Source organism: Parasteatoda tepidariorum, chromosome 4 (assembly GCF_982258835.1).
Source record: "Parasteatoda tepidariorum strain Cologne lab strain chromosome 4, Ptep-v5.0, whole genome shotgun sequence".
NCBI lineage: Eukaryota > Metazoa > Arthropoda > Arachnida > Araneae > Theridiidae > Parasteatoda > Parasteatoda tepidariorum.
In genome coordinates, this window is record NC_141758.1 from 98,489,840 (window position 1) to 98,505,454 (window position 15,615).

The 15,615-nt window shown below is 27.7% G+C and overlaps 1 protein-coding gene across 2 annotated transcripts; it reads left to right on the forward strand.

The window, feature by feature from the left end:
• Positions 1-36: 36 nt before the first annotated feature.
• LOC107455326 (HAUS augmin-like complex subunit 1) lies at positions 37-13,266 on the forward strand. Of its 2 annotated transcripts, none has more exons than XM_016072845.5 (8): positions 37-285; positions 3,689-3,863; positions 5,921-6,044; positions 8,117-8,251; positions 8,362-8,485; positions 9,349-9,414; positions 10,361-10,432; positions 13,020-13,266. In XM_016072845.5, the coding sequence occupies exons 1-8, from the start codon at positions 241-243 to the stop codon at positions 13,146-13,148; spliced, it is 870 nt and encodes a 289-aa protein (XP_015928331.3). In that variant the 5' UTR covers positions 37-240; the 3' UTR covers positions 13,149-13,266. The 2 variants fall into 2 exon arrangements, with proteins under 2 accessions (XP_015928331.3, XP_015928332.3); XM_016072846.4 differs by lacking the exon at positions 37-285 and adding an exon at positions 345-395.
• The last annotated feature ends 2,349 nt before the right edge of the window (positions 13,267-15,615 follow it).

Genomic DNA, 15,615 nt, shown 5'->3' on the forward strand with positions numbered 1-15,615 from the left:
ATTTAGAAATTTTCCGGTGTATCCTTCCGCTTGTTTGACATTGCCATTCCGTAATAAAATCTATGGAAACAAAAGAACTAAAGCCTTTCGTTCGGTTCTTGATGTTGGCAAGAATAAACAACAGGAAGCGTTGATAAATTGAATTCAAATTTAAATTTATCAAAACCAAATAAAAACTTTATTTAATTAATTGTTTTAGTATTCTTTCGTAGTGGGTGTATATAAGTCCGATGAAAAGCAATGTCTAAGTTTGAATTTAATACTCACAAACGTGTGTTAAATTATGTATGATTTTGTTTGCTTATATTTTACAATTAACTAGCAATTTCTAACTTGTCTTTAATAACCAGTATAATTTTATGTATCTTACACGCCTTCTATTTGTAATTCAAACAGTATAGTATCTTTTGATAATTATTATAAAATATAATTGACCCTAAAATAAGCATTGTATTATATTTTAATTACTTATTTTAATTTAGAATCATCATGAAATGAGTTATAGTTTGTGCTCGGTTTATACACAAGCTTTCTTTATTTTAGGAGTTAGCAGATATACTTTGTGCTAATTTACTGTAATTGCATGAACTCTGATCAACTTTCACATATCATAATAACCTATTATCTCTCATCTGTTTCAGAGTACATTAACATGTATTCAGCTGAAAAATTTCACAGAAAGGCTATCTTCAGACTGCTCATAGGTTAGCCCCCACTCCAATAATTTTCCTAAACTTTGGACTTTCTTTAAAAGTTTTTTAAGCCCCGAACAACTTATGTATTAGACAAAATGCTTTAAGAAATCAAGAATGTTCCACAGTTTATGTATAACTAAACCAAATTATTTTATAATTATCACTTTTTTGTGTAGGCTATCTTTAAAACTAGTTAAAGATTTTTTGGTACTTTTCTATTTCATCAGTGCAAGTAAATTGTTTTTTTTTAAAATTTATTTAGTATATTTTTTAATAAAACACAACCAAAAAATTAAAAACAGTTGAATTTACATTAACTTTCATTGGAGACTTTATCACTTAAGTCAGCTAAATGAAAAATATCGATTTTTTTTAAAAATTTACAATTAAACAATTTTTCAATTAAACAAAATTTAGTTTTTTTTTTTTCAGATTATATTTGTAGGTAGCAGTTATTTTAGTTTAGTTTGTGCACAATATTATTTTTTTTTTTAGTTTTAATTATTATTTAAAAACAGTTAAGACTACTGTCAAATGTTTTTTAATATCATTAAAATAATCCTATTAAAATTTAATTATCTTTTTATGCTATTAAAATTAATATACTAGGAAGCTTCGTTTACCAACCATCGTTGTTGCCTTTCAATCATTGCTGTCTTTTATTCTCAAAAGTTTGCTTTTTTTTAAAAATTGTTTATGTAATCTATAAAGACAGTTTTGTGTGTTAATCTCAAAAAAATTAACGATTACTTGGAATTAAGAAATATTCAACTGTACATGAAAGATACAAAATGTGTTATATACCAGAATAAGAAAAATTAAGTGTAAAGTAATTTTGCTTGTTAATTATATGCAATATATTACAGAGGTTGGACAAAAATGCAGAAACAATTTTTTCAGAGTTTGGTTTTTTTATGTTAAAAACAGGTTTTTGACATGACATGTCAAAAATCTGTCATGTCATGTTGACATGGCAAGTTTCTTTTTTATCACTAAGGAAATTTTATTCGATAATAAATCATGCACAATACTTTCATTGTATACTACAATTATGATTTTTATTATAGACCATTAATAAAAATATCTAACCAAAATTATTGAAACTATTAATTGGTTTTTCTATAAACATGATAATCTTAATACTTTAAGATCAATGTTATTTTCTATATTATAACTGTTCAGTTTATTTTACAAGTAATATGTTAATTATTATAAATCTTATGATTTAATTCCTTTGAGCAATAATTTAGGAATATTTTTTTACAATATCACCATAATAGTCGAATCTCAATTGATAAAATTTTATTTTGATTCTCAATATTTATTGTAATTACTCATAAAGAAGCAGAATTTGTTTGATTGAACAGGCAGCCATGAAGAAATTTGCAGTTTGAAAAAATTATTACAGAATTTTTTAATCTTAAGAAATGTGTCACTTTGCTAAATATTTCCTTGTTATGAAAACAAATTATATAAATTTGTGTATTTATTAGTTAAAACTCCTTAAGTTCATGAAAGGGATTTCAAATTTAATTTAATAAATTATTTCAATACATTCTACTATTTTTAACTCATTGGCTCATTTATTCAAGAAGTATGGAAAATCAAATGAATTTCTTCCTTATATAAACTTTAATTTTCAAAAAAAGAGTTATTGTTCTATAAAAAATCAAAACTTAAAAATTTAAATTTTAGAGAAATTTTGATTTAAAAAAAAAACTTCATTTTGCGGAAATATTAGGCTTTTAGACTTTTCTGCAGTCTTGCTTATATGTAGATAATAATCATGTTATATGTAGGTACATAATAACCCATGCTTATAGTACCTACTTATATGTAAGCCATCACTATAATTCATTCCCTTTTAAGTAAATTAATTATAATTTACATATAGGGGTGCACAACCTTATGGAGTGAAGGACCACTTACACAGCAGGTAGATTAACGAAGGGCCGCATGTAAATTTAGTTATGTTAGCAGCAAATAATTTTTTTAAAAACAGTGTTCTAAGCACTAAATATTTTTATCAGTATACATTTTCATATATTTACAGAAAATTAGTTACTTTTAATTATTAGAATTTATTTATAACTAAAAAATTTTATACATTTTTTTAATTTTTTTCCATTTTTCACAATAATTAATTTACTATTAATAATTAGTTTATTATATACAGGGGTCTGTCCAGGCCGAATTTACTACCGTTTAGCGGTGCCTTCACAAATTCAACTTTAGGAAAAACGGTAGCTTCACAAATTCAATTTTAGGAAAAACGGTAGTTTCACAAAATACTTTTTCCTAAAATTTTATTTTTGTATCGTAAGAAACGTTAAATCCATATTTTTGTGTTGATTTTTTAATATAATTTTTAATTTTTTACAAATTATGTCTAAATTTTCATTAAATAGGTACCTCTCAGAAAAACCTAGACAGACCCCTGATATATATATACATAAATATTGGGGGATGGATATAAATTCTAACCAAAAAGAAGCTTACAGAATGAAAGTTCAGAAAATTTATACATTTTATCGAGTAATATAAATTTTAATTAATGAAAATTTATAATGTTTAAGCAAAAACTAATTTTTTTTTAATATCACCCCTAATTTACAGAAAATATGTTTAATTGAGTAAATAATTTTTAAATCCTTCAATGGTTTCATTAAGTTACTATCAATATTTAGTTCAATTTTTAGAATCAATTTCTTAATTGTTATTTAATTATGTTATAATAGTTTTAGTAGGTCTACATTTTAGTCTATGCAACTCAGCATTACTTGAAAAAATCGTTTCAAATTTCATTCTTATTCATACAGAACTGAAAATGTAAATCTTTTATGCTATTCTATGAGGATGCTTAATTAGAAGACGAGTATTTATGGCATAGTTTATTATGTTTTGCATTGTAATTGGTTACATCTTTTAGTTAATGTGATAGTTAATATTAGTTAATGTATATTTTATTAATTAATTTTTCATATCTCTTTAAGCTCGAAAATTGGCTGATACAGTTACATGGGGATGAAGTGTGTTCAAGTCTGCAACCTGATGCTCATAACTTAGAATATCTTTTATCACTTAAATCACAAAATGAAGAATCAGAAAAAAATGTGAGAGAGGAAATTAAGTTGAAGAGAGCTCGTATTCATTCCTTCAACACAAACAGTATTTTTTTTTCAACCTTTATAAATAATATTTGTTCTATCTTTGATTATAATTTAGTTTTGAAATGTGTCATCCAATTATTGTGTTCTGTGCAGTGACCGCTAAGTATCTCAAGAGTGGGGGGCTCTCTCCTTCCCTGTATGTATATATGTATACCCTAGCAGCAAAATAGCATAGACCTTCAATGGACCAATATTCACGAATCTTGGCTGAATAAGGATTCTAATGGCTGATATTTTTCCAATATGGGCCACGTACATGGGTGCAAGTCTTCCATCCCCAGGACGGATTTCCGTCTTTCGAAAATGTCCGCGGACGGAAGTAAGACGGAAACAAGACTGACTCGAAGACGGAAATCAGAAAAAAAAATTTCTGTCCTTATAAATATTTTTTAGGTCTACGTTATTGGTCTACTTTCTTATGTCCTGTTGTTATTTTATCAAAAGACAGATGAATAAATATTTTTTGTACAGTACTTAAACTTGATGTATTATGGTCAAGCTTTCTTAGATAGTTTGCATATGTCGAGGGGGTATTGTGTATGTTAGGTATTTCAGTCAAAAAATTTTCAGTCTTGGCCTTTTTTCCAACTTGCACCCATGGCCACGTATAGAATGTTCGATTGACCCAATATTTTACTGCCACTTTACAGCCAATATCAGCCTTATATAGAATTTTCAGATTCACCCGATATTTTGTAATCATTATTCAGCCAATATAAGCCCAATATTGACCCTATATAGGCCAATATTGACACTGCATAGGACCAATGTTAAAATCTAGGCATCCCAATATTGGTCCCTCGGAACATGTTCATTGAGCCAATTTTGAGCCCAACTTAGACCAAGGTATAATTGTTGCTAGGGTATATATACAACAACTGGGTCCAAATTATCTGAGCTTCACAAAATATTGTGAACTTGCAATTTTAACTTCTACGAATTGTTTTTGTTTATCAGTAAATTATTTATCTAAAAGAAATTGTTTACCTGTTAATTATTTATCTCTCCTTTAACGGTATATTTTTTTTATTCTGTTTTACTGTTGCTTGTTTTTTATTCTGTTCGCTGTGACATTTAAAACCAGGAATTTACCCCATCTGTCAGCAATAGGGACGTGTACTTCCTCTGCGAGGGGGATGAGTAAGGGATTATTTGGTAACAGTTTTCACGAAGGACACATTAAAGCTCACTCGAAATAGACATTATTTTTTAGAATTCAGACACAAAAAATTTTTGTTGTTTTTTAATTCTAAATTTAATTACACAAATATTGTGAGTTAAAAATATTAGTCTTAGAAAGGGATGTGTGCCTTCATTTATAAAATGTGAGGGGGCTAAGGCCCTAAAAAATAATCATCATGTACAAAGATTGTACATGAGTGTTAGTACAAAGATTATACAAGAGTATTCAAATAGTTTATGTAACAAACTTATAAACATAGTCAGGACTTGTAATTTAATTTCATTCTTTCCAGAATACAGAGAATTTCTAATCTACTTGAGAACATTTTATGATGTTTGAACAAATTCGAAAATACATTTACTTAGTTCAAACATTATTATATTTAACATATTAAATTAATTCTGTTAAATTTTTATGATTATTCTGCTACTGATGATGATGTTTTCTGCTAGAGCTGTTGTTTTTTTCTTTTTAACAACTTCAATGATTGCAAGCTGTATCATTATGTTCTTGCTATAGTACGGCTTTCAGGAGAACTTTTCCAAACACCAGGTGCACATAGTGGGGGGGGGGGTGTGCCAAGGTTACGAGGAAAAGTCACTTCAAATAGCGGTGTGGGGTGAATATTTTTGTCTTGATCTTTGCATAGGTCAGCATGAGTTAACACTTTCATTTCTCTATTGCACCTCCATTAGAAATGTGCTCTCAATTGTTACCATAGCAGCAGACAGCCCCAAACTTTTCGTCTGGAGGAGTTCTCCTCAAAGCCGCTCAATATATTTCATCTTATCTAGTCTGTCACTGTGAGATAAATAGTAGAGAAGTCACTATTATTATTTATATTTATTTAATTATTTATTTATTTCTAATAGTTGGGAAACTAAAAGCTCTTCTTAATAGTGAAGATGCATCTCTTAGTGAGGATACATGGAAACAAATTGACTGCGTAGCAGGATTGGCTGCAAAAATGAATATAGAGGAACTTGACTTAACAAAGTAACTTACCAATCCAAATGAAAATTCTTATTTACATTTAATATATATGTATATATGGCATTCGTGGGCAAATGCTGGGTGTATAAGGAATCAAACAAAGTAGACAGAAGGCGCTCTTTATTTAGATATTATGATGAAGAAAGTGAAAATCCAAGTTGCACAGAATTGAATTGCCTCCTTTTTTTAAAGTTAGGAAAAATCCTGCAAACTTGTCACGAACTGAATTTTTAAATCACATGCAAAAGAGAGTTATATTTTGCATTTGTTGTAATTAAATTTGGTAGTTTTTTTTATCATCTTTTTTTTTTAAAAAAAATAAAAGTTCTTTCAATGCATTTATGTCTAATAATTTTATAGAATTACATTAAAAAAATTAAAATAAATCTTATATTTATTTTTTAGACTTTGATGTAGGGTTGCCACTTGTGTCTAAAAAATTACTGTTTGCGAACTTCCTTTGACTTTTTTGAGCATTTGAAAACAAAAATTTTTTTTTTAAAAGTCGCGACTTTTTGAAGATTTAGCCTACTGTTTCCTTACGTATTGTGGTAAAATATAATCAGCAATAGGTCCTTATGCCTCTTTTAATTCCCCCCAAAACCAAACGGTTTTTATCTACAATAATTGAAGTATAATAGTTAAAAGGGTAAAGAAAAAGCTAGTTGCTGCAATATGATCTGCATCTGGTCGACAGATTTTTTTTATTATGCTGATTACCTTAATCAATGAAAATGCATCATAGTTAGCGGAATTTCTCCCTACTAATTGCAGTTTTTGCTCATAACTGATATTTTGAACACTTAACTGTTAGCAGGGCACTGGGCCCATGTCCAAGAGTTCATGGGTTTGATCCCCGCTGACCAATGACTTCCCATGTAGTAAATGGTGACTGATGCACGCTAAATCTGTTGAGTTGCAAAATTCTCCATGTTCCCATAACAAAGCAATACCTCTGGGGGTACTGATCCAGGAATTTCCTTGTCTTCTGGATTGGTTCAAAAATTACAAGGCTACGGAGTTGAACATTAGTAGTCATAAACCCAAAATTGGGTCAATGACGGATATAAAATAAAATACTTAACTGTTAGTCCAGGTAATCAAGGATTTTGCATGAAAATATTTGATAAAAAATTTCATTTTTTGTACATTTTAGTTTTTTCCTTGTTGACTTAAAGTTCCGCAGTCTTTGCCTCATTTTCTAATTAAGAAAGAATCTTTGAAGAAATCTTTTTTTCTTCTTTCGAAGTAAGAATTCTTTGAAGAATTTATAAAGATTTTCTTAAAAAATTTAATAAAATTGAATCTAATAAAATTGACTAATATAAAAATGATTAAATCTAATAAAATTGAATCACCTAATCTTCTTGAAACATTAAATGTTTTGTTTTACCTAATTTTAGCTTTATCTTAGCTTTGCCTAAGTTTTAGTCTCTATACATGGTGCGTAGCAATTTTAAAAAGTGCTTTTTTTCAATTTTCGTCTTTTAAAAGCCCTTAGAGGTGCTTTTTTCATTGGGCATTTTTAAAAAGTGCTCAATTTTCCCTTCTCGAAAATTAAATTTTTTCTGTTCCATGTCAATTTTCACCACATATTATGCTAAAGAGTGCTTTTCACATTGTTCTATTCGACCTTTTCACAATTCATTTAACCACAATCTATTTTAGCGTACCGTCGGTCCAAAGCGTATGAAAGCGCCAATCATTTTGCATGTTTGATGAAATACTCGGGAGTACACATGTGCATCTACTGGGTTCGGTAAGATTCTTGCCCTCTCGCGTGCAACTCTGCTGCATTTTGCAAGATATTCTCAATTTCAGGCTTCATTTTCCACCGGCTGATATCATACCGAAAAACCTCTTCATCTTTTTATGATGATTAATATAATCAAGAAAAGAATTCTTTATCAGAAACTGGTTATTTTATCATGATCATGTAAAGTCTTTGAAAATTATGTTGCATTTTGTTAATGTATATAGTGCTTAAAAATATTTTTTGAGTGCTTAAAAGGTGCTTATTTGTTGTTGGAAAATATGGCTATGCACCCTGTCTATATATATAATGATTTTTTCAGTTTCCTACTGGCGATTTGTGAAATGAAAAATGAGAATTTTAAAAATGAAGAACAGAAAATGATTAACTGTGCCTTGATGTCTTCGTATAGTCAAAAAAGCTTAAAAATAAGAAATTCTAATGATATTCTTAAAAGGTATAATTTGTTTAATATTGTGTAAATAAGCATGTTATCCTTTACCATAGAATTTCGAAAAAATAGTTGTGTATAAATCGTCTTTTTGTGCTAATTGTATTGTATTTCAGTCAATTAAATGCTTTGACAGAAGTAGTTGACACTCAAGAATCTAATAAAGAGAAGATGACTGGAAGAACAAAATTCTTCAACACCAAATCTGCAGAGTATGAAAGGGATATTAAATTATTTAAGGTATTTCATTATGTTTGTTTTAGTTAGCATTATAAATATCAAAATTTAAATACATATCTGCCAACATTGGAGAAATAAAATAACAAAGACTAGCCACATTTTTGAAGCTACATGTAAAGTTTTCATACATGTGCATAATCATTTAAGTCGAAATTGGTAATAATATGAGCAATTACATTTAGTGAAGTAAAAAATATGTATATAAGTTTTAATCTAAAGAAGTTTTTTTTTAAACCATAATTTATAATTACTTTAAAAAAAACTACTTCTTTTTAATTGTTTGGAGTTACCAAAATGTACTTAAAATTGTACTTATCACAAAATGTACTTTGAAATTTTTATACTCCCTCACCCCAGTTTTTAAGCTCAGCATAATTGTTCACTATATACAGTAGAGAACCGATTATCTGGAACGATTGGGACCAACGTTATTCCGGTTACTGATTTTTCCGGTTTTCTGAATCGCTACAAAAAGCCTTTTTTTTTTTATTGTCAAACTCAACCAAAAAAATATATATTTAGAATAATTTAATAAAACTCTTACTTCTTTTGACAGTGTAGGGAACTAATGATTATTTCTAAAATGATGGCAAACATCTTTTAAAAAAGAATTCTGAAATCTTTTGTGGAAATTTTTTTTTTTTTTTTAAATGGCGGGAAAATTTATTGAATTTCGTTCCGATTTCCGGATAAGAGGTTCTGAACTGTATTTATTACTTTTAACATATGGTGACAGTTCAGAAGAAATTTAATATTTATCAAAATTAATAATAAATTGTTAATTTCTCATTTATCAAAATATTGACATTTGGAAACTTTAACTTTTTCAAACATAATTTTTTATAAATCTTTAATTCTTTTAGGAAAGATTGAAAGTGGTCAGCTTTGAGGAATCATTACAACACAGCAATTTAGTTGAATCTTTAGAGGTAAGTAAAGGTTAATTTCTTTACAATTATTTTTGAGATCATTATTGTAGTAGTTATTTCAGACAGGGGTGATGGAATTCTGGGTTTTTAGTATTATCCTTCCGGGTCTAAAAATCAGAAGCAGAGCATATGATTTTTCTGGGAATATTGCGTAGTTTCGTGTTTCTCAAGACTATTGGTTCGCTGACTTTCGCTTATCAGAAACCTATAATCTGAAGAAATTTTCACAATCTTTCCTCAATTTAATTTCGAAACTTTCGCCAATTCCTGTTTTACATACACGCGATTCTTCCACCAGTGGGCTGAAATCCGCCAATTTGATTCTTTTGGTTTGGTGGATTTTTGCCTTTTTGGAACTATGCTTGATGATTTGCTTAGGTTTTATTTGATAAGAAAAGGTTAGTTTAAAGTGACAATACCTGGCTTTTGAAATTGCAGGATGGCATGTTGATTGCTTCAGAATTTGTATCTTTCGTCAAATCCAATTGGTTTGATGCAAATATTAAAGAAAAAGCTAATAGGAAATTTCTGAACTGAAATACTAGACTTTTATCTGACAATTATGTGCCATAAAAGACAGGGTATTCATATTCATTTAGCATTGCTCATAAAATAAGTGCTTCTTAAAAAAAATTTTAAATTTCAACACAAATTCATGTGTGACAGCTTTTTTGAACTGTTATCTTATTATCAATCATGATCTTTTGTAGCTAAATAAAATCGAACACATTTTGCATCAATAGATAGGTTAAAAATTGAGTAGTTAGAAGCTCATTTTAAGATATTTATGAGCAAAAATATGTATGCAAAATTTTTCTTTGGAAGACTGTAAAATAAATCTGGCTATTGAATTAAACCAAGCATATTGTAATATTTGATTTTCTACACTGGGAAAAGAATAACTGCTTCTCTAATGCCATTTTTAAAATAAATGTTTATATTTTAGGTTATTAAAGTTTTAGAAGAAAAACTAAAAGTTTCAAAAGATAAACTGAAAAGTTACATAAATCTTCCTCCTGTGAGTATTTTTTTTTTCTTCCTCCTTTTTACATTTTTTTCAGTAAATCATTTCAAGTTCAGATCTGTTTCTTTCAAAAGCATGTCATTTGCAGAAAATCTATGTTTTTTTTTTTGGATAAAAATAAATATTAATAAAATGTCATAATCCTTTTTTTTATTGAATTAACAATTATGATGAAACTCCTGTTTCAATTTAAGTATTCTGATAATGCAATTATGAATAGTTTAATGCATTTCAATTCATGTTAAATTGAACTAAAAGTCAAAGAAAATTAAAAGCATGTTTCAGTAAATGTTAACAAATTCTGTGTTAAATTGATACATAAGAAAAGATTATAACTTGCATGAAATCTATTTAATATGTCAAATAATGTGTTTTGAATTTTCTGCAATTTGGTATTTCAAAATCTCCTAAATGTTTTCATGACTCTATGTTAAATATGCAGCAAGATGTTATTTTTCATATTCTTTTCGCTTTATTGTTTATATTGTTCAAACTTTAAGTATAATTTTAAAAAAAAAATAGAAAAATTCCCATTTTTAGCCATTACAAAAATCTACAGAACTACCTAGAACAATGCCCTACAAAGTAAGCAAGAATTCTTTCTTCAGATCTCCAACTTAAAATTGAAGGAAAAATATGACATATACTTTTTCATGAAGAAACAAACAATGAATTTCAACCTCATCCGAAATCACCTATCTACTGCCCCACAGAGATCATAATATATATATATAGTTAAGAATCAGATTTAGCTGTAATCACCTAAACAATGTAATTGAAATATTCAGTGACGGCTCTAAATTAATTAATGTACAAACAGGATGCACATTTGTTGTAAATTAAAACCGGTCGATCATCAAAACAAAACTATTCAGACTAGTCTTCAAAGTAAAGCTCCGGGTCATTCTCCAGTCTATATACTAGATTAAAGGTCACAACATCTAACAGAATATTAAAAAATTTCGACTCCATGTCAGTTTTATGAAAGACTAATGATGTAGAATTTCTAACCACCACCATAAAAATTGTCATAACCCCAAACATCCATCTGAATTGAATGGATGAGAAGAGATTGGATGGATGAGTTAGATAAGGGTAATGAGAAGACTGACAGACTAGTTTAACTGGACTACAGGAAACTAGCTTACAGGAAAAACAACCAAGAAAACAATTAGACAAATTCTCTTAAAACAAATGAGAAAAGACTGGCAGACTAGATATAGCAGCCCAGATACCAGAGCAATGTATTTACTAATTTCCAGAAATAAGAAAATATACAACTCTTTTATTTACAAATTCCTTACAAATCAATAGGGCTTAACATTGCACCAACATAAAATGTATCAAAAACTATAAGAGTGCAGAAACTGCAGCCTAATAGAGAACCTTGAATGCATATTAATGTACAACCAAATTAGAAACTATTTTTCTAAACATAATTTTAACTTACAATATCATGAAACATAAAATACAGGGAATCCGATCTATCACGGAAGCTATCTTCAATAACGGACTGAATGTCCGTATAAAATTTTTTTGAGTTTCCTGGCCTCCAACGAACAATATTCAGATTTTTATTTTTAGCAGTTTATAATGAGCTTCTTTCCATATATATCTTAAAGTAAAATGTAGAAAACTTTTTATCATCAGTAACACATATTCTGTATATCACTAGAAAATTATATGAAACCAAAATTTCATTGCAATATCTGTACTGACACTTCTAATCATCACAATTATACATTATTCTATTGCAATCAGTACATTCAAATTATAACCTACTTCAGTAAACCTCAGGTGCTCCCTAAGGGGGCCAGTCGAATTTAGGTTAGAATTCTTGTTCACAAGCTCTAAATTGTGATAAAAATCTCTTTTTTTTTTAAAGGAAATCACCATTCCTACATTGCTTAGAAATACATTTATTGTTTTATAGCAGTGTTTCCCAAACTTATTACTTTTGTGTACCCTTTCTAAATTTTTCGTACCGCTGTGTACCACTAAAACAAAATGAATGTATTTTTTACTGTAAAAAAATTGTCCAAAAGTTAAAAATTACAACTGGCTGTTGATACCCCTAATTATTAACTGTTAACTCTGCAAAAAATAGCCAATAGAAAAATACGTAATTGTAAATTTTCATGGCTAGCTTTGTTTTTAAATAAAATTTTCGTTTGTTTCAAGATATTTCGCATTAGAATGTGTACCTCCGCTAAACTGCTCCCGTACCCCTGGGGGTACACGTACCACACTTTGGGAAACACTGTTTTATAGTAATGCAAAGCATACTACAAACAGATTGAAATTAATAAAAGTTTGATTTGTAATAGATGAGAATGAAATTTTTTATCATATTTCAACACTTAGTCATCAATGAATGACATTACACTCACCATGTTAATAATGAGTGATAAAAAAAAGACTGCTGAATATACTATTTGTAGTAAAAAGTTATGTTACATTTTTCTAGATGAAAATACATCTCCTAGGTGTAGAATGTGGAAACTGATCGCCTTTTCATTCAGAAATATTCTGACTTTTTTTTTTCTAATCTTGCACTATCTCTTTTTTCTTTACTTTTTAGAATGAAAGCCTGACAAGATTAAAAGTTGAAGAGAAAAAAGAAGAGTTAAAACAATTGGAGTTGGAGTTTATGTCTCTATTAGAAAAGTGGGAAAACCGTAATGATAGTATCAATAATACTGGTACTTAAAAGTTTTAAAGTGGTAGATTTTGTAAATACTTGCACACACACCATTTAATTATGTTCATCTGTTATATTAAATAATTCGTATGCTTAAGTTTCTTTAATAAAACAAATTTTTATTAAATTTTTGCATTTAGTCACAGCATTATTTCAATTTATATCCAACTAGTTATCAGAAAAGGGACTTTTTGTTTGTTAAATATTCTTCCAAAAATTAGTTACAACCTATTGATTTTAAAAGTAAATTTTTATCTGTTATGAGAAAAGTAGTTCTTAGTGAAAAATTAATGACAAACTATCTGACAAATGATCTAGTTTTTGATAAGTCTTTCCCTTGATCCTCAATAGTGATTTGCTTTTTATATAAATTTATTAATAACCTTTTATTTCATATTAATTAATCTTAGTATCAATATTTTCTGGCACCACTGCTTATTAAATTTTTACAAAATATAAGTAAGTATAGAATAGTAAATAAATTTTGGAGCGCAATATGTACAGACTAAAAATAAAGTATATTAATGTAGTTATGTAAATGAAGTTTATTGATGCTATGAGAGTTATTTTTTTGATATAAACGAAAGAAAAAAAATTATATTAACATAAAAGATTACCATCTCATCAAAAAATTTGAGTCTTTTTCAACATTTTATGTATGTGAGCAAGTTATTATTACTTTATAAAATTAGACATAAAAATCAAGTTTTTTAATTAGATCTCTTAAATGTAGTGTGAAATTAAGTAAATTATTACCGTCCAGTGACTAGTAGTAACATTTTTAATAAGGGCCACTTTTTCCAAAATTCTCAACTGTTAAAAAAAAATATTGATCTAATGCATTTTAAAGCATTTCTTATAGCATGAAACACTAAAGGTTCATTTGTAATATGAAAAATTAAGTCTGAATTTTAAACTAATAATGCTATATAAATTTACATTTTACATAAACTTTATAAGTTAAAAAATAAATCTGAAATAAAAATATTGTATGTAGTATAGTAAATACTATAATATAATGATGAAATTACATTCATTAGATTATTTTTAATTATTATTTATCATAAATTGAAAAAAAAATATTAAATTTAACTTGAAACTTTTGATAAGTTTTTTTGAATCATCCTAAAATAACCTGAACTTTCCAGAGATGATTACAGATATGAGAATTTATTAGCACATTACAACAAAAATATCTGTTGACGATAAATATTATATAGCTCATACAAAGAGACAAATCATCGCTCAGTATAACAATATTATAGACTTGAAATTAATTTTATTTATGAATTTTGAATTCTGCTTCAAAAAGGGTGGACAATCATATGCAATCACCAACCTTGATTTAAATTGTATTGTGCAAAGTTGTGTTTAATATTTGGAATCATGAAAAGAAAAAGAAACATTATTTAAAAATTGTTTTCAGGTGTTCTGTAATCAAAATCTTTTTTTTTTTTTCTGCACAATTTTACAAATAAGTTTTGTTATTGAGCAGCAAAGCACCCATATTCATAGTGGGAGGGGGTAAGAGAAGAGATAAAGCATCAGAAAATCACTTCTTAGGCTTTTCCTTATTTTCAAAATAATTTCAATTAATATTTATACAATGAAAAATTTATTTAAAATAAATTTATTTATTAAGAAAACTCGATGTTTTAACATATTTTATGAGTAATAATCACCAGTGAAATTTTGTTTCTTTTATAATATTTATGAAAATGGGTTTATTTCTGAAATACTATTATTGCTTCTCAGCCCACACTTAATATTAATTGTTCATAAAATAAAAATGAACTTTTTGCCAAAAAAAAAAATTTTTTTTTTTAAATATATTTTCTATTTTGAAACAGTTGGAATTATAATTTCCTTAGTTAAAAATTTAGAAGATTATTTACTTCAGGCTATATTTAAATAAAAAATCAGCAGCTCCATTTTGATTATACTTGTTCTTTTTAAAAACAACACTAGCTTAAATAATCACTTATTTACACTTTCCCCTTTATTTATTTTAGATCAAAAATCTAAAAATGCAGGTATATCCAAGGCAAGGTCATGTCATGACCATTAACCGGTCCTTAAATTCGTCAATGTCATTAAACAGTCAGAAAAAATTTTAAATTCTTCATATCAAAACTCAAATGATTTTTTTTTTGTGGTATTGCATTGATTCTCTTCTGATGCTTTGTTTTTCTGTCGCTTATGACACCTCAGAACTACTTTCAGTTTTTAATCCATATCACTTTACCATAGCTGCCAACTCAGATAGGAAAAAAAACAGAAGATTTTACAATATAATTTAAATTTCATAATAAGTGTTGCAAAATATACTAAATATTTTACACAAAGGGGATTATTATTATTATTGAAATAGAAAAACTGCAATATTTTCCAGTCATGATTTCACATTAAATGAACTAGAAATGTTATGTATTATTATTATGTATAATTTTGGATAGTAATAGGCATTTAATTCATC

Coding starts and splice junctions, on each gene's coding strand:
- LOC107455326 (XM_016072845.5), top strand. CDS start 241: ATGTCTAAGTTTGAATTTAATACTCACAAACGTGTGTTAAATTAT. Junction 286..3,688: donor ACAAACGTGTGTTAAATTAT/GTATGATTTTGT, acceptor TATCTCTTTAAG/CTCGAAAATTGGCTGATACA. Junction 3,864..5,920: donor TCATTCCTTCAACACAAACA/GTATTTTTTTTT, acceptor TATTTCTAATAG/TTGGGAAACTAAAAGCTCTT.